The 19,092-nt window shown below is 41.0% G+C and overlaps 2 protein-coding genes across 3 annotated transcripts; both read right to left on the reverse strand.

The window, feature by feature from the left end:
• Nucleotides 1-1,322: 1,322 nt before the first annotated feature.
• e2f3 (E2F transcription factor 3) lies at nucleotides 1,323-14,043 on the reverse strand. Its single transcript, XM_076301841.1, has 7 exons — nucleotides 13,562-14,043; nucleotides 11,778-11,880; nucleotides 11,017-11,236; nucleotides 8,216-8,383; nucleotides 7,810-7,924; nucleotides 7,343-7,481; nucleotides 1,323-4,170 (listed from the first exon to the last, which is right to left on the reverse strand). Exons 1-7 carry the CDS (start codon nucleotides 13,835-13,837, stop codon nucleotides 3,869-3,871), a joined length of 1,323 nt encoding a protein of 440 aa, XP_076157956.1. The 5' UTR covers nucleotides 13,838-14,043; the 3' UTR covers nucleotides 1,323-3,868.
• Nucleotides 14,044-14,473: 430 nt separating this feature from the next.
• Nucleotides 14,474-19,013, reverse strand: srfbp1 (serum response factor binding protein 1). Of its 2 annotated transcripts, none has more exons than XM_076301843.1 (3): nucleotides 18,931-19,013; nucleotides 17,816-18,450; nucleotides 14,474-16,352 (listed from the first exon to the last, which is right to left on the reverse strand). In XM_076301843.1, the coding sequence occupies exons 2-3, from the start codon at nucleotides 18,422-18,424 to the stop codon at nucleotides 14,673-14,675; spliced, it is 2,289 nt and encodes a 762-aa protein (XP_076157958.1). In that variant the 5' UTR covers nucleotides 18,425-18,450; nucleotides 18,931-19,013; the 3' UTR covers nucleotides 14,474-14,672. The 2 variants fall into 2 exon arrangements, with proteins under 2 accessions (XP_076157958.1, XP_076157959.1); XM_076301844.1 differs by having other exon boundaries at nucleotides 18,935-18,997.
• Between the last annotated feature and the right edge of the window lie 79 nt (nucleotides 19,014-19,092).

Genomic DNA, 19,092 nt, shown 5'->3' on the forward strand with positions numbered 1-19,092 from the left:
ACACAAAAAGGCAGGTTGAAGCAGGAAATGTCACTCAAAGAACAAACCCAACTCTTGGCGACATTTAAACCCCCTTGACAGAAGAAAATCAACTCATTTGTACTAGTGACCCATGACCTTGCTCTACACAATCGCCACAGGCCTCCATTTACAAGAGGAGGGGGGAGGAAGAGAGGAAAACTTTTTGTTCTGAGAGACAACCTGCTCTTCAGTGTGAACAAGGCCATCAATCAACCCTAAGGGCACTCTCTCCAATTAGAGCAAAGCTAATTGGGGTCCTTGACCCCCTATGTAGGAACGCAGAAACACACACACACAGGCGTCTCTACCTGTTCCCAAGCGCCAAAGTGGATGTTGGCACCTCCTGTCAGCACTTGAGCAATCTCAACCCCCAAACTCCCAGTATAAGGATTTTAATTCCATGGCCAGCCACTGGTTCAAGGTGGAAGTTGGGCTCGGATAAACTGGGAATTCAAGTTAACAACTCTGAAAACACTTCAGTGAGACACCAGGATCATGTTAGATCATGATTTCATGTATGATCCTGTATGACCACACTGACTCAGAGGAACTCCCGCCTCAACTGGGGGTATCTAATTAGAGAGCAATGACTTCATATGCGCATAGCACACTATAGCTGGTGAAATTCCACCTTAGATTCCCCTATCACAGGAGTACTTCCCTAATGGCTTCTATACACAGTTGCGTTTAGTCAACGCCTGCCAGTGGGTGTTCCCGACGGTAGCTATGCAAATGACTTTAAGTATAACTGTACTTGGATTGGTTGGTGCCGTCCGTCGATTGGCTTGATTGGCCGGTGCCATCTGTCGGCGCAGCAACAGCTGAACTTCTTAACGCGAGCGACAGGAAAAACACGACGCAACGGACCCACAATTCAGTTCGGCAATAGACTACGTGAACGAAAGGGTCTTCTCCTGTATGCTTATTTATTTCTGGTGGATATAACGGCATGTTCTGTTATATTCCGCTCCTCACCTCTTTCTGATACTGAATATCTTGTTTGCCCAATAATAACATTTTTAACACACACAAAATCCTTCTTTATCGTAACACGCTGATTCCCTAGTGAATCACCAAACCCAGTCTGTGTAGACAGTAATTACATCAACAATAGCAACAGGTTAAAACACACCTGACTCCACCGCAAACAAACAAATGCACAGAGAACCTTTGGTGCACGTAGCCTATTGGTAAAAAACTGATTGGTCCATTGCTAAAAAGTGATTGGTCTGACAAATAGATTTCAAAGTGAACATGTACAGGTACAAAAAGCTTCAACACATCTTTATTAAAACTTTTTTTTTTTTCGTTTTTTTTTTTTTTTTATGTACAATTCACACACAAAACGGCAACAAAAAAACAAAATCTACACGTGTTAAACACACTCAATTGTAGGTCGTAACACATTTTAAATTAAACCTGATTCAATTATGCATTTCCTCTTAAAGGTTTATAGCTCACCGTTTCTGATAAAATGCCACATTTTTTGTTCAGAACCATCAAGTCAGCCGTATCTCTGAGAATTAGCTTGAATGAACACATGATTAATGTTCTCAATTACATTTCGTCTTTGGAAAAACTGAAGCAAATGAGTTTTCCAAAATCCACACAAACATTTTAAAACAAAGTCGGAGATGACCAACCATGATTCAAGGCAGCTAGGTCTCTCTAACTGAACCAACCAAGAGAGCTTGGTTTCCACCACCAGATTACTGATCAGGCATAAATGAGGAGAAAAAAAAAAAAAAGATGGAAACAAAACAAAGATCTCGACAGACCTCACAGAATAGATCTTCAGGGCAGTACCTGGTTTGATCTTCTACAATTTAACAGTAATGAGTTGCAAGAAGGAGCCTATCCGTGGCAATTTTTTGAATACTTCAAATATTTCCATGGCTGACATGTACACTGCAGCATTTGAAACAGCTTGTCGAGCAGATGACATGTCATCCAAAAAAAGAAAAGGCACAATTTTTACATTATAGGGTGTAAAACGTGACACTTAGCCATTTTTCGGTTCCGACATGTACACTCCATTCCAGTGGATGATGTCAAGTCATGCTATTCAGTACTCCATGATTTTACAAGTGGCAGAAAAAAAACCCTACCAAACTAACAGATCAACTAATCTTTTGGTGCAAATTGCACTGCTAACCAACCATCGGTCTACAGATGGTTAAAGCACAAGATGGTGTTTGTTGATGTAAAGTGACTACTTCTGTAAACTGACAGATCATACACAATTTCCCAGGGGAACTATTCAAAAGAAGAACCACCATTAAAACACAGCTTTTGAAGGAGATTAATAATGTAAAACATGTACATTACAAAAGCTAGCTCAAAACAAAAACAAACAAAAGATAATTAAAAATCACAACTACTCTGCTCAAGAGGTAGTCTACAAGTACCTAATGCATTGACATCAGAGCTTTATTTATTATAAAATGGCTTTTAAAGAACAAGGAGTCTTTAGCATATTCGAGGTTGAAGGCATTACACTTCATCTCTTCACTCAAACACAAACACACCATCATCCCCAGCGATGTCCTTCACAAAGCATTTTATAGGGAATATAAAGTGTTTACATTTCCGGTGAATGGAAACATATACAACCATGTCTGAAAATCGGCTTGTAAAAAGGTAGGATACCCAGTCAATGGGTAGAAGTATAACTGCTTGACAAAATAAATTATAAAAAAAAAGATGAAAAAAAAAAAAACACTAAAGAGAATTATTCTGTTTCACAACACATAGTTTGGAAGACAAGGAGTGCCTCGCTTTTCAGTTTTGTACATCGTTTTTTCCCCAAACGGTGATTAATGATGAAATGCATCGATCAAGTATTACATTTTGGTGGCCCTGAGATACTCCTAGCACTGTGGCTGGAGCATGTAATGCCTCTGCAGACAGCCAGCATTTGATTGATTTACTTGGGTTAGAAGTAATTGCCATTTTCTATTTAAATTTTGTCCAAATGAACCTACGCATGACTGCACCAGCTAAATCGTCTGACCTTTTCAATGTTTTCAGACGGCTGGAGATTGAGCGGCGACTGATGACTAGTAATTTCTCCTTTTGTCTCTTTTTGTGTGCGATAGGAGGTTGGCCCATTTCCATTTCATTGCCTCCAGCCAGAGAATGGTGGATTTTACGCATGTGACTCAAACCTTTTCCTTTTCAATTGAGAGAGATACTACACATCTTTCATGCAGTCACGTTCACTCATAGCAAGCACACACACACACACACCCCGCCTAAAAAGGACAGCAGGAATACAGTTGTGACAACTGGCCAAAAACTGACAAACATTACGAGCATTGACACAATGATGCTTTTCAAATTTAACCAAAACTGATCACTGACAATTCTGTTCTGTAGGATATAGTGCCATGATGCTAACTTATATCACTGTACAACAGAGAAAACAAAGAAACAAAAAAAAACAAGCTGAACTAAGCAAAAAACAACCAATGGAGGGGGGGGGGGGGGGGGACACACACACACACAGCAGTCTTTAGCTTTAAGGGCACCAACAAAAGTCTGTGGCCGAGAGAATCCTGGAGTGCAACATAGTACTGTGACCACCGAGCCCAGTGAAGCGTTTCTGCCCACCATTACCCCTCCTTGCTTCACCCACATTCCAGACCAGTAGTCACTTCACTTCTACCACAATAAGGTGCACACGCGTCACCAAAGGGTTCCCTGGGTGAACTCATTCTCTGCGCTTTCGGTGTAGCTGCTACTCACCACCACCACAACTTAGACAGCCACCTCATCAGCCAGACTGTAATCCTCTCCTCTCTACAATCATTGCTTCAGGGGGCCCTGGGGCCTTGGAGGTGAGAGATCAGTTGCAAAGCAGGTCATCGAAGTGGAGCGTGTCCAGGTCGTAGGAGTCAAACAGGTCGTTGATGCCCTCATCATCCTCCAGGCCCAGCATGTAGTCGTCGCTCAGCAGCGCAGGCGAGAGCGTGACGAAGGGCATCTGGTCATCGGTCTGCTGGAGGATACTCGAGAGGGAGGCCGAGAGCGGGGATAGGGGCGGAACGCCGAGGTTCGGCGGTTGGCTTTTCACCGGTGTGCTGATCATGCTGCTGCCACTTGTGCCGTTGCCGCCATTTACCGTGATTCCATCGCTAGACACGCCATCTACGCAGCCGAGGGAAGAGGTGGAAACAAAGAGACAAAGAGGTTGAAGTTGTATTATCCAGTCTTGCTCGTCCTCCTACTCCGCTTTACATGCCACCCTCTTCGAACAAACCAACACTTCCTGACATTCAGATTCAGACCACAATCAAAAAGCTACGCTAATTTCCCTTGTTTGAACAATTACCTGATGCATGCAAGTATTGTCAATTAAGAAACTTTTGACATTTTTGCTTAAGAGCATAGTCATGGTACTTCAAAAACAATCAATATCCCAAATTTTCTAAAACACTGCAGTTAATAGTACCAAAATCAGTTTCCGCATAAACATGGGGTTACACATTCTGTTTATAATGGGGTCTGGCTGCCCAATCGAAATGAAGATTCTATTTCAACTGGAATAAGCAACTCCAATGTAAAATTTAAAAAAAAACTAGATGTACCGCAGAGCGGTACAAAATATGACCGCCACCCAGTCCAGCACATTTTTTCCACAAAAATAAATCATGCTGAAAGGCCTATATGATTCTAACTGTCTCACTAAATTGCATTAGCCACACTCCATTCTCACTGGTATCTGCTAGACAACAAGTACCAAAACATAATTAGTTCATAGATTCCACATGTAAAATTAATTTTATACAACCCCACCCCCATCTTGCCTGTTCATAATTCTGAGAAATTCTTGAATTGTGTGCATGTGTACACGTTTATGTTTATGTGTGTGGGTGTGTGTGTGTGTGCGTGCTTGTGTGTTTGTGCATGTGCATGCATGCATACATATGTCTACTGTGTGAGTATGTGTCATACGTATGATTACTGTGAATGTATGTGTGTGCGTGTGTATCTGTTTATGCACATGTGTGCACATGAAATGGGTTAACATGACCCCTGGAGGCAAACATACAGAAAAAATTGGTCATCCTAGGCCCTACGGTTCTCAAGATATTCACAGAAAACTGTGTCTGCCCTACCCTCCTTTCGGGGGGTCCAGTACAGCGGGGGGGCTACAGATCAAAACGAAAAACGATGGTTCCATGCTATCCATATGGGGTTACATGCCCACCAAGTTTCGTCTACCCCGGTCTTTCAGTGTCCCGGGAATCATTGACAGAAATTTGGACATGCGAAAAAGGAAAAAAAAAAAGAAGAAAAAAAAAAAATTCTGACTAAATCTATATGACCGCCGCTTCGCTGCGCGGCAGTCATAATAATCAGATTGAAAGGGCTAGGTTAAGCTTTGAATTTCCAGTGGATTGGAAATAATTGGAGACAATTTCAACTAGTATAAGCAACCCCAGAGCAAATACAAAAAATAAATCAGATTAAAAGGGCTAGGTTAAGCTTTGAATTTCCAGTGGATTGAAAAATATTGGAAACCCACAGCTGTGTCAAAGCACAATCTGAAGTCATTCAGTATTGGTTCTGTTTGTTTAATGAAAACTGCTAACTTAAAGGTTTAGACACAGTCCTGCGTCTGCATTCCATGCACTGCGTGCTGGCTGACTGATGAAAATTGCGCAAACGCGGCATGCGGGTGCTGCTGCGTACCTCCAAAATTTTGGGAACGTGCATCAAGAAGGTATTGAAAACGCGTGGCATTTGTGCATGAGCTCTGCTCAGCAAGCGACAACACCGAAATAACTTCACTCTATTGTCTGTCTAGTGAGTTCCTCATTCCTACCATGTCCTTAAATATTACAAGAATCATCACTTATCAAATACCACAATATCCAGATGATGTTTTTGTCTGCTTAAAAAAATGAGAATTAATTCATTCTTGAATCAATGATTGAATATCAGATTCTACAACGTCTTGAAAGTAGCCCGTTTGGAAATGTCTATGCAACTCAACCAGTTAGTATCCATGCCCAGTATATATTAGTATTAGGGCTGTCAATCGATTAAAAAAAATAATCTAATTAATTACATACTCTGTGATTAATTAATCTAAATTAATCACATATTTAATATTTGCTGTGAAAGTATTTTTAAATATTTAAATTCAAATGAATCATTGAATAATCAGCATTAGTGACATTAAAGTTCAAAAACTATTTTATTATTATTTCAATAATGGCCATAATAATCTATGATATGACCTAATATGCTGAGGAAATAAATTCAAAAGTGCTTCGGGAAGAAGTTTTTTTTCATATACAAGCTGTTTCAGGCCACAGATATAACCTAGGGGACACAATGAAAATAAATTAACACTCCCCTCAATGTCAACACTATTTCTTTGCATTAAGGTGCGACACCATCAGGCCGTTTTTTAAAAGTAAATGTTCCAATCAATGATCTAGGCAGCACATTTTCTTCTCTCTCCTTTTTACAGTCTAATGGTTACTGACTACAATGGCTCGGGGTCAAAGGTCACGCGGAATCAATTAATCGGCGTTATTTTTTTTAATCAGTTATTTTTTCTCAAATTAATTAATCGAAATTAATCAGTTATTTTGACAGCCCTAATTAGTATGCTTGCTGTATTTAATACAAGTCTTGTGATCTTGCATCAATAAAACTGCTTATCAAGGAGCATATTCAAAACTATAACCACAAATCAATTAAGGAGACAATTTGAACTCCATCGATTGTTCGCTTTGTTTGCTGAAACATGCTGAAAAATCGAGTATGCCTAGGGTGCACGCCGCGTAGCGAATGCATGATGAGTGTGTGCAGAAGCTTGCCAGCGCATTAAGGAACTGGTGGCTAATGTCATGAACAGAACCTGCCCAGTTTCAGAGACTAGCTATTTAAATTGGCGTCTGAAGAGCTTAAAATAGTCTGCTTTACAGGCAACCCTTCAATAATAGATGTTAGGTTGTAGAATAAAGCAACTCATACCTTTAGCTAGAGTTCAGTATTGCTAGCCAAGTTTTGTTCATGTGCTAAATTACAGAACATGACTACATGTTCAGGTCCCATCCCCATCCCCCCTTTTCAATTATGATCACAGACTTGATGCTGCTGACAGGGCCTGAAATGAAATATTGCCTCGCTTCACAAGGGCAGAAACCTCCATGCTCATCTCTTGCCATTAGGCCTTACTCTAAAGTACATAAAATACCAATTTCACTGGAACACAAAGGACAACCAAGACTTCCATTTCAAGCAGGTTGTAATGCCTCTGAAAATTCTGCTCCTCGTCAAAAGCAAACAGAAGAGAGCTCACCTTGAGAAACTTTGACAAAGGCGGTGTGGTTCCCATTCACATCCAGGCCATTCTTCAGGGGGCTGCCGGGGCTGTTTTCGTCCGTGCAGAGGAAGACATCAATAGGGCCCTGTGAACTGCTCAGGTGGACCTGTAAACTCTGCCAGCACAATAGGAAGGCATTAGTCTCAAAAGTCAGTCACCGTTTACAACTCTTTAGATGAGGTGACAACTCCAGTAGCTAAAGGGGCAAATTAACAGTCATAATTCCACATTTCAACTCTCCAATATGGTAGAGCAGATCCTTTAAAATATATAGTTTATAAAGTAACTGGTGTGAATATTCTAAGGGAGGCTCACTGGCTCAGTCACAAAATAAATGTGATCATTTGAGGCCCTGATTTGTTTACAAGCAACACAGACAGGTCTACAACACAGACCAGAATTGACTGAATTGGGTGGAATAAATAGACCTAAAAATAACCTACTTCTTTGGGATCAGGCACTTCCAGTTTAGTCTCCTGTGGAGCTTTGACCACAATTACCGTCTGGTCTCTGAGGCTACTGATCCGACGGATGTCCTGATAGCTGACATACGCATATGTGAGGACAGGGTTAAGGAAAAGGTCAAGTAAGCGACATTGCACTCTGACCCTTCAAAGAGGCTTGTGGCGCCTCAAGACACAAAACAACCACCTGTGATTCTGAAGACAACACAGGGGTCATTGAAGAGATATGAGGCTACCAATTCATCCACCCTTGAGTGACGCACTGCCCCAAGACCATTATTATGGTGGAATGCTCACTCAAGTGGTCTGCTACAAAACACACTTCTTGACGAACATGTAACTTGTTGATCACAGCAAGGAGACGGGGGACTTATGTAAAGGATATTTCTGGTTCTGCGTGTCCTCGGTCATTCGTTGGACCTTGTGCGTGCACGTCTGGATGAGCTCGTCCAACCGCCGCTCCTCCTGACTCAGCTCCAGTATCTCCCGGTCCAGACTCTGCTTTGGGTGGTGCTGAGAGAGGGGGCCCCCTTCCGAGGTCAGACTGCAGCCCCTGAAACACAATGGTCACCTCTTAGCACTAAGTTTCATCATGAAGACATGAAAGCATGTGCGAGCAATGAGCAAATGAGTGAAAAAATTATGGAAAAGGTTTGAAATTTGTAAAGGTTGGAAGGTTTGAAATTTGTCAGATTATGAAGTTTGGTCAATTCATTTGCAAAAAAATGTGTATGTTATGTAGTTTAGATATTTAATTCAGGACTATAATGGAAAGACCATTCTTATCGAGACAAGTGACTGGGTAGCCTACAAGCTGGCTCGCTAACTAGTTTGCTGATTCAGTCTGTTACACCATTTCCACAAGCCACAACATGCCCAAACAGAGTAAAGAGATTGACACTTCACTTGTATGCATTTTTAACCTAAATACTTGGATCTTCTTGAACAGAGGTATCATTTAACTGCAACACTGATGCACTCAAAATAGTCATAATCACATACATAGCAAATATACCAGAGGTTTATTGAGGTAATATGGTGTTTGGTTAAGAAAATGGGACCATAACATGTTCCATAATTTGAAACATTACCTCGCATGTACAGAACATTGAAAGACACGCTTGGGAGAAACATTGTTTTTACATCTACAGCTGGCACTACAACTTTACGTCCTCTCAACCACCGCGGTCCTGATGAGTGGCTACTGTGTCGGCCATCCATAAACGCTGAGAGGTCAGTCAAAACTATTGCTCTGTGATTCCTCATACTGTAGGTGGAATGAGTTACCTAATGTTCTACGTTCCTACACTTCACCGAGTTACAGTTTGTATGTTTATGGTTTCTGTTATTATTTTCATTGTTGATATTTGACATTGATGATGTATATTGTTGTTACTATTATACTTAATGTAGGCTTTTCAACTTTATTGGTTAAAAATAATAGTTTAAATTAATGTAGTGGTTATATACTGTAAGTTGCTTGGGGCAAAAGTGCCGGCCAAATATTATGACCATAAAACCAAAATAAGTCATGGCATGCCTAATGGCTTTATTCCTACATGGAGGGGGAAAAAGCACAATGTCAATTGTGTTACTGTTCAGGGTTTGGTAAAGTCGGTCATGTACATGTTAGCATTAAAATATCTGTAACATGTACACTTTGCTTATTGAGGACTACAATATTTGAGGAATTATCTGCACCAACCAAATAAAGGCAGGGTAAAAGAGGAGTTTTATCTGAAAAATGTTAGGCCTCACCGACACTTCTTAAACATGAAATATCACATATGCACCCATGCTGTACAGCAATGCTGAGATCTACATATTTCATGTTATCAGGCAGCCCTGACCTTTTTTTTTTTTTTTGGGGGGGGGGGGGATCGCATTTTCCTTATTACAGCCGTCAATGAGAGAACACCACGTATCACTTTACAGTCTTTACTTACATGATTTTGATTTTCTAATAAGGAAGTAAGGATTAAGTGTTTGTGACAACACATCATGATACATTTCATAATGTTTGATCGCTGTTTTGGTATGAAGCATGTTTCACATAATGAATCCACTCTAGAAAGTGAAAGTGGGCCTCCATGCGCTCCGAGTCTGTCTAGCTGCCTGTAGCTGATGTGCACGTTCACAATCGATTACGTTCCTCAAATGGAGAACACATCCATGTCCCCTTGCATCTCATGGCCACTCTATGTAATCCTTCTGTGTTTGCTAAATTCCTGACACTTCCTGATAGCTAAACTTTTTTCCTTTCGGTTAACAGTTGATGTAGAGGCACCTAGCACAATTTGACTTGGTGACGAGTCCTACTGTGCAAAAGAGAGAGAGAGAAAAAGAGGAAGAGAGAGAAAGAGAAAAAAAGAAAGACAGAAAGCAAGAGAGAGAAAAAGAAAAGAAAGAAAAAGAAAGATGAAAGAAAGAGAAAGAGAAAAAGAAAGAAAGAAAGAAAGAAAAAGAGAATGAAAGAAAGATAAAAAGAAAGAAAGAAAGAAAGAGAAAGAAAGAGAAAGAAAGAGAAAGAAAGGAGAGAGAAAGAAAGAGTCTGTGCGCGTCTCTGCATGGTGTTAGATTCAATTCAAGTCAGAAGTTGGTCTGTCCGGTCGCGCATTCATGCCGCTCCATTATTAGATTAACATTATCAACAGCGCTGTAAAATGTGTGCAGGAATTTCTCGCATTATGATGGCTAGAGTTAAGCGACTTGAATAAATGATGCGCTATATCCGATATCCGCAATCCCGTGCTGAAATTTACGTTTGCATTGCATGTTTGCATTGAATGTTTGCATGCATGTCAAAATATGGCCAATCGCTTGATGTGCAAAAAAACATACTGTATATTTTCCATCTAAGAATGCATTTAACAATCAAACACAAAACAAAAAGTGCCAAATATAAACTCTCTCCAAGTGTAGAACAATGAAGCACAACACTAGCAAACATGCCAGTGATGCTGCGGAAACTGGGCAGTAGGACCATATGGCCTCACGTGGCCATAACATAGACCATAAGACTGCAAATCTAATCTCATCCCTGACCCCAGAGCTGACACTCCCAAACTAATCCCAACCTTAACCCTAATTCCAAGTTCTCCCTCAACCCCCACTCTGCTGTGGTCAACGCTATTCCTCAATCACTAGTGTTGTGATGGCTTCAATCCATGCCTGGGCTATACTCACAGCCACTGGATGTTGTTTTTGGATTTCTTCTTGATGAGGCGGACACCTTCCAGAACGTTAGTGATGTCATAGAGGCGTCTCTTCTGGACTTTCAAAACCTCAGCTGCTTGGTTGAGGTCTAGAACGCCATCTGAGGACTGGGCCAGGAGCTGACAGAACTTCTTGGTCAGCAGCCCCAGTGACGTGTCATAGCGGGTCTTCTCTGGTGGAGATTTGGGTGCTGCAGCATCAGAAAAAGAAATATGTTAGGCAATTACAAAAAACATACTCCAGCAAGCTAAATAAAGAAACCTTTGTGTTCACCAAGGGATGAAGCAAATCACTTATTCAACGCCTGATGCTTATGAAAACATTAAGAAAACATGCAGATAACATGCAGATTTGTATGTGTACACACATTTTTATTTTCTATATTTACAGGTCTTGAGGGAAAACGGTCTTTTCTCTCCTTGTACATGTTGTGTGCATACCACCTTGCATCTTGTAGCAAAAGTTCATGTACTGGACCCCTTATATAACTTCTCTGCGATACGCAAACTCTTCGCATGTTTAAATAAACTTGGTAATAACTCCGTATGCATTCTGACAATAATCCAGGATATGCACAGCAATCTATGCAACCTTATTTAGAAATGCTCATAACAAAATGACCCCAATTTAGAACACAAGTAGTCAAGTAAATCGTTGGAATCTTCTGGGATCATGACTGACACCTTCCTATGTGGGTTCCACTCCCCATTTGGTCCCCCTGCATAGCTTACTTTTGGGGCTTTTCGGCTGAAGGGGTCCCCGTTTGCCTTTTGCAGTCTTGGTAGGGTCACTGTACTGGTGGTCTGTGATATCAAGCTCCAGACGACGTTTTGCCTGAAAAGTGTGGAAATGGAAATGCTTGAATCAAAATGTTCAGAAAGGGTGAACAAAATGTTTCGAAACACAACTTTTCTCAAAAACGGGTGAAAAATGTCAATCTAAGTCATTACTACTGCCACCCAGGATAAGTTAAATCGTTTGAGCAAAACCCTCCTGGCTACCTTTAGTGCACTACCAAGGAAATTCATACTGGGAAGCATTGCCATTAATAGATCTTCATAGAAATAATCCACGTTATTTGTGCCCTCAAGCAATTGGGACTATACCCTAGTTGATAGAACCAATGACAAAGATTTCCACCAAACAAAAATACATAGATGTCACGGGTAGTAGCTTTCAAAAGTAACGTAATGCTGCATTTCATAGAAGGAAACACACATCACGGGGTGTTGCACTACCCATCTTCCTGCAGCTGCGTCCATTTTAAGTAAATAGACACCATGATGCCTCCCTCTCCGTTGCTGCAAGTAACTTCCTTCGATTCACGGTGCAATGAAATATGTCTAAAGTACTGAAAGCAGAGTCCTTTTGTACTGTATACATGCATAAAACGGGTATTGAGCTTAACTAATTGCAGCCACAGGACGTAAACAAGTACTTTGTGGGACAAGCGTTCGTAAGACTGCTAGGACACTTATGAAGATCCTTTCACCAGTTAGTTTATATAATGTTATCGGCCAATTTGTCTGAAAAGGCCCACTCAGCCATAGTTAAGTTAGCCAGCTAGCCCCATGGCTTCAGTTTACTAACCTTGTGCAAAGTTAAATGGAAACACTTGGTGTACGACGCTAGCTAACTTGGTCTACACAATCAGAGTAATTTCTGAACGCACAATAAGACTTATTTGGGATGCGTCAAGACAAAATGTTGAATATGGTTAGTTTGTACATGTTAAGTGCAACTTAACGTTAGTTATCAAGTCCTCGAGGTGCTTCTGAGGTAGCAAATGGACCCCATCCCCCCTCCAAACACCAACTGGGCCTAGTTAGAACACGAAGCCATGTCTGTCGATTAGTTTGATAACTTATAGGTTGAATATACACCCATTTCATTTCGAACAGAAAAATGGCCAACAGTCTTTTTTTAGTCACATCAATCCTAAACATTCGAGTTTACAGACTGACTGACCAACACGTATGTTTCTCGACTAGCGTGCAAGCTAATTGCTTAGCAAATTATGCACTTTGTATGACTGCTTGCACTAGCTTGCTGCAGCTGTTATTGTGTTAGTGTGATAATTTGCTAAATTATCTACTAGTCTTAACCAATTCGGTTACCCATCAAACGATATAACTTATTGTCATCAAATGTTAATGCACCTTGGTCTGTCGAGCTACCTTAAATCACTTGCCAGCAACGACACAAACGTTCAATGCAAGTTGCAGTGGTAGGATTAACAAGAAAATGCAAGGTCTTCAAAGAGAAGATAACACAAAAGACTTGAAAGTTTTCTAGAGATTGCAAGAGTTGTTTAAAAACACAAGGAAATGCAGAAACAATAGCTAACTTTGCTAACTATCATTGCTAGTTTTTCCAGACAACCATAGTTAGCTCTGGTGCAATATCTGTTTTGACAGCTATTAAAACCGATCAAACAAAGCTGGTTCGCGTCGCAAACTTAGATTGTTAATAGGCAATTAACGTCAATTCAAAAACAGGTTTAGTGATGGGTTACCGGAGGTCGTCCTAAAGGTGGTCGTTGTCCCGTTCCGTTGCTTGGTCCGTGGGGAGTAGTATACAGCAAACTGCCAGTTTGAGGATCAGGCGCACAGACATTGTTAGACTGTGCTGCACAGGACGGTGGAGTAATTATTTGTATATAAGTAGCAGTGGAATAACCGGTGGTCAGACGATCAGGTAAATGCGTTAAAACTGAATTTCTGTCAAGGGTAGAGCCCCCGACCCCCGATAATATCAATTTCTCCGGGACCAAGGAAACCCCCTTTCTCATCTTCGGAGGCTCGGGCTCCCTTTGTCCCTCCTTTGGTTGGGATATATTTTTATATAAATCCCACGGACAGTTTATCAAAATAATCACAAAAATCAATAGACGAATGTCTTACGAAAATATTTATTCTAAAATTGTGTAATTTTATTGTCTAAAATCGTCCGATGGAATGGATTTAAAAGAGACGCGAACTCCACCCCGGCAGCTAGAAAAATGGCTCCAGGAAGCTGACAATGAATGAAGGGATACGGTTTACGCGCGAAAGGCCCTCCCGCGAAACTCAGATTTCCCGGCAAATTTTCAAATAATATTTGCATACTGCAGGCGATTGGTCGCGGAGGAGGTATTCTCCGCCCCAAATGATGACAGAGCTTTTGTGACGTGTTCAAAATGGGCGGTCGGGTTCAGGCACTAGAAATACTTATACTTGTATATTTTTTGACGGAAGAATACAGGACTTGGAAGTCTTACCAAAAAATTAAAGCTTAAAAGGCAACACAGAGATCCACATGTAGTGCACAAACTATTGTCTTGTGTCTCAGTCCTCGATGCTAACAGGCTGACTTATCTGAGTTCTTTCTCTGAGATATATAAACTCATTGTACAATAATTTTGAAGGTATTCAAATCAACTCACAGCTACAAGGACACATGTTTAATGACAACGTTATGAAACATGAAATTAAGCAACATAAAACAAATTCCGACATTCAGAAGCACAACACAAATGTAAAATTATACTACTTGTTTTGACCACAAATGTTACAATGCTCAGAAAACAGTCTCCAACATAATGTTAATTAATCTGATATAAAAATGATCTCCTACATCACAACAAGTTAATCATCAAACTTGATCTTTTTCCCTTGAAACGCTGTGATTTGACTCATCTGCTCCTTCCTCTTTCTGCTGGCCTCCCAAGAAGGATGCAGTGCCTCTGGAGCTTGTCTGGAAGAGTTAAAGGTCTTCCCTGGTGGTGGCCTCTGGCTCCTATTCTGGTTCTGCCAACTGTCATTTGGTTGCCTGCCTCTTCTGGCTCCAAAGGAATCCTTTTCCTTATGTCCCCAATTACTACTGAAATCGCTCTTCTGATTCTGGAAGGACGACCCTGGTTTCCTGTTTGGTGCAGAGTTCTGGTTTTGCTTCCTCTCCCAAGGAGCTTCTGAGTCTCCCTCTGGCTGCCTCATTGGCTTCTGAAACCGTGGTGGTGGTTTGGCACCAAATCTATCTCTGGCACCTCTACCCTTTGAAAGGGCATTGCAGAAGACGGATTCAAATTTAGAGTGTTTGAAGTCACTCTTGAATGTGGTTTCCTTTTCCTCTTGTTTGTGGTCTTGCTCAGTGTCCTGGTCGGCACTTTTCCTTACATCTTTTGTCTTTTCCTCACCAGTTGCCAGATTCTTTTTCTTCTTCTTAAATTTGCTGACCTTGCCAATAAAGAAGTCATCGTCATCACTCTCCTCTGACATAGATGACTGCTTGTGAAAACGCTCCTCTGTGCTGTCATCAAAGTATGGCTTTTCCTCACCATCTGACAATTCCAAATCACTTTCACTGTCAGCATCCTCTGCTGCTTTTACTTCCTCTTTATCTTTATTTATTGGTGTCTTGCATACAGATTTAGAAACCGGTTTATTTTTTGGAAGAGGAGAGACAGTATGGCTTTTATTCAAGGGCGTTGTATTAGCATCAGGTTTGAAACTGCTGTCTACAATGGAAGAAATGTTTGATGTGCTTTCCCGATCCACAACGGTCACAGAATGTCCTTCAGGTTTTCCTTCTACAGGTTTCTTTACTGGGGCAGAAGTTGCTTTAATTGAAATGTCTTCATCTGCAACTATCTGGGCCACTTCAGCTACCTGAGATTTACTAGTAATGTGTCTCTCATTTAGTATTTCCTCTTCCTCATCCTCTGCTTCACTATCACCTGTCTCATCATCCTCTTCTGTCTCATCACCATCACCCTCCTCTCCATCATCATCATCATCATCATCATCGTCATCATCATCATCATCATCATCATCGTCATCATCTTGGTCATCATCATCCTCCTCCTCATCCTCCTCCTCCTCCTTTTCGCTGTTCTCTCTCTGTACAGAGGCCTGCTCAAGGCGTCTTTTCTTCTTTTCCTCAGCTTCTGCAGCTTTTCGCTTCTCCTCCTCAATGGCCTCTTTGACTGCTTGCAGCCTCTTAACAAAGCGAGGATGCGTGGCGATACGGGCAGTGGATCGTTCCAGTGGGCTAGCATCAGGGTCCTCACACACTTTCTCCAGGTTTGCATTCTCCTGCAAGGCAGCCATGGTCACATGGTCTGGTTTGACGCTTCGAAGCACCTGAATTTCTTTGAGAAGTCTGCTGATCTTCTGCTTGTTTTCCTCCAACTCGGATGGCTCACCTTTCTTCCTCTTGAGGACATCTGTCTGGTTTGTGAGCTTGCTAATGATGAGCACTCTTATCTTCTTCACCTCCTTCCTCATCTTCACCACCTCCACAGGCACCTTCTCACTTTCTGTTGATGTCTGTGCAGAGAGATCAGAGTAGCTGGATAAGTGTCTTTTTGTATCAAATACATCATACTGTTACATACATACTCTGTTCATCACAGAGTTTAAATGGTAAACATGGAGGTGGGGGTGTAAACACACACCCATGTTTGCATCAAAGTAGTATATAACGGACCAGTTGTGCTTGTTTGTGTATGTACACTGCCGTTCAAAAGTTTCAAGTCAATTAGAAATGTTCTTGTTTTTGATCAATACAGTGTAGACATCATTAACGTTGTACATGCCTCTTGTAGAAGGAAATAGCTGTATAAAGTATAAAGAGGCCATTTATCACCCATTGTCATTCATCTTTATGTTCCGATGGCACATTCTGTTTGCTAACATAAGTTTACTGACTTAACTGATCATTAGACAACTCTTTTGCAATTATGTTAGAGCTGAAAACAGCAATGAAACTGGCCCTCTTTAGATGAGCTGAATATCAGCAGCGTCAACTATTTTGGGTTTGATTAAAAGCCCAAAGTGGGCATAAACAAAGAATTATCCTTCTGACAAGCTTCAATCAATTCTTTTCCTGAGAAATGAAGGCTATTCCATGTCAAAGAAACTGAGGAGTGAGAGGCCCCAGTTCACAATGGAGCAAGATGACATGGATCAGAGTGTCTAGTTTAAGAGACACATGCCTCACAGGTCCTTAACTGACAGCTTTGTTAAATAGTACCCACAAAACACAAATGCCGACAAAAGCAGAAGAGGTGACTTTAGGATACTGACCTATAGACAGAGTTGTAAAGAAAAAGCCATATCTAAGATGGGCCAATAAAAAGAAAAGATTAAGATAGGCAAAAGAACACACACAGAGAACAGAGGAAGATTGGGGGGGAAATTTGGTATTAGAAATCTACACATCATACTGCCTCAGTGTGTGCACATTTTCAGGTATAAATATGGGGTCATTGAGACAGGAGAAGAATATAACTGACATTCGCTGCAATTTTCTAAGATGTGTCTATCAATCATCGCAAAAGCATATCTCAGCAATGAAATAAGAGGCTGAAAATGTTCTTATGAGTTATAAGACATGGGGGACTGTTTGAACAAAAAAACGAACAAAAATCTGAGACCATGATATCACGCCTGCCTGAACCGATATTGAATGACCTTAATATGATTAATGACCACAACATCATTTGCATTCTTTGTTGCACTGTAATCTGTAACAAATAAGCCCTTTACACAGTGTTTAACAAAAAACACTGTGTAAAGGGCTGGCTTACAATTACTAAATAGATGTTATTATATTACTGTAAACCTGATTAGTTGTTTAAAACCTGTTGACTGCTGGGTTTGTATTATGTGGTTCAGGACAGCAGTTCAGATAGTAGTTTGGTCTTTTATCATTTATAACCCAAATCAAACAAGCATTTTATACAATTCAATTTCATCTACTGCATGAACATGTAAGGTGTAGTAATTACCTGTTTTACCGTGGCTGCTTCATTGTCTGACATTGTCTGACTGGTTTGAGAAGCAGTTGTCTCCTCAGTACTAGTAACACAGCCTTCACTTGGAGGATTGTCATTGTCATCCAGTTTCTCTGTCAATATCTTCTCCACCTCACCAGCTGTGGCCTGAACATCTTCACTGGCCACAGGTCTCTCTGTCTCTTTTTCAGTTATATCTGGTTTACTCTTTTTCTCTCCCTTTGATGATGTGCTGGTCCTCTCATCTTTAAAGGCATTGATTCGGTCCTTGATGCTCTGGATCTTTTGGCTGAACTGAGGATGAGTGGCAATGCGGGCCACAGCGCGATCTGTGATGCTAGCCTGTGGATTCTGACACACCTTCTCAAAGTTGATGTCTGTCTGCAAGGCGGTCTTGGTGACTGTGTCTGGTGCTAGGACTTTCATTTCATGGATCTCCTCCAACAGTCTTGCTGCCCGCCTCTGATTCCTCTGCATTTCCTCCTCTTTGCCCTTCTTCTTTTTAAGCATATTCATCTGACGGGTGAGCTTGCGAATGATGAAGACCTTCACCTTCTTTACCTCGCTCCTCATCTTCACCACCTCATTGCTAAGATTCAGCATCGTGACTTGTTTTATTTAACTGATTCCTGCAAAGTTACAAAAAAGAACACATTCATTGATGCTGCAAGTTTCAAACATGTATTTGTAGTTTAATGTATTATGTAGTTTCAAGAATGGCAACGTTTCATTATACGTTAGTTTTTAAGAACTAAAAGAACCATTCAGTTGACGTGAAGTTAGGGGCTCGTCAGGTTATGCTACTTTCAACGTTATAATGACAGGCAAGCAGCAAGACTGTACACGACTTCGACTACAATGTTTGCATGTGTAGAGATTTTTTTTAGAATAATTCGTACCACAAGATAACGTATAATCAGCAAGAATAGTAGGCTAATGTTAGCTAACGTCCCCTATAAGCATGGCTGAGTAAACAGCATGTGAACAAACTTTGAACGATTTGGGCTCTACTGTCAGGCATTTACAGGCGTTAGACGAGACTCTGTCAGCGCAACTAGTTCAGATAGTATTGTCCTTTTTACAATAAACATTTAATATTACGAACATACCCACATGCACCTTCATAGACACAATTTTAAAGAAAGACACATCTGTGACGGGGCGCAGCCATCTTGATTCCCTGTACGTATGTTTTATCTGACGCAAGCAACGTAATAGCGTCACGAAACGTGTAAAATAAAAAGAGGGAGGGCCTTCAATAGAATGTTTTT

Source organism: Alosa pseudoharengus, unplaced genomic scaffold (genome assembly GCF_046254945.1).
Source record: "Alosa pseudoharengus isolate Yale_2024_CS ecotype anadromous, Long Island Sound unplaced genomic scaffold, YU_APseudo_1.1 YU_APseudo_1.1_scf_23, whole genome shotgun sequence".
Taxonomy (NCBI): Eukaryota; Metazoa; Chordata; class Actinopteri; order Clupeiformes; family Clupeidae; genus Alosa; species Alosa pseudoharengus.

Coding starts and splice junctions, on each gene's coding strand:
- srfbp1 (XM_076301843.1), bottom strand. CDS start 18,424: ATGCTGAATCTTAGCAATGAGGTGGTGAAGATGAGGAGCGAGGTAAAG. Junction 16,353..17,815: donor AAGCAGCCACGGTAAAACAG/GTAATTACTACA, acceptor CTCTCTGCACAG/ACATCAACAGAAAGTGAGAA.
- e2f3 (XM_076301841.1), bottom strand. CDS start 13,837: ATGAGAAAGGGGGTTTCCTTGGTCCCGGAGAAATTGATATTATCGGGG. Junction 8,384..11,016: donor AAAAACAACATCCAGTGGCT/GTGAGTATAGCC, acceptor ATTGTGTTTCAG/GGGCTGCAGTCTGACCTCGG. Junction 4,171..7,342: donor CTTTGTCAAAGTTTCTCAAG/GTGAGCTCTCTT, acceptor TCGGCTGCGTAG/ATGGCGTGTCTAGCGATGGA.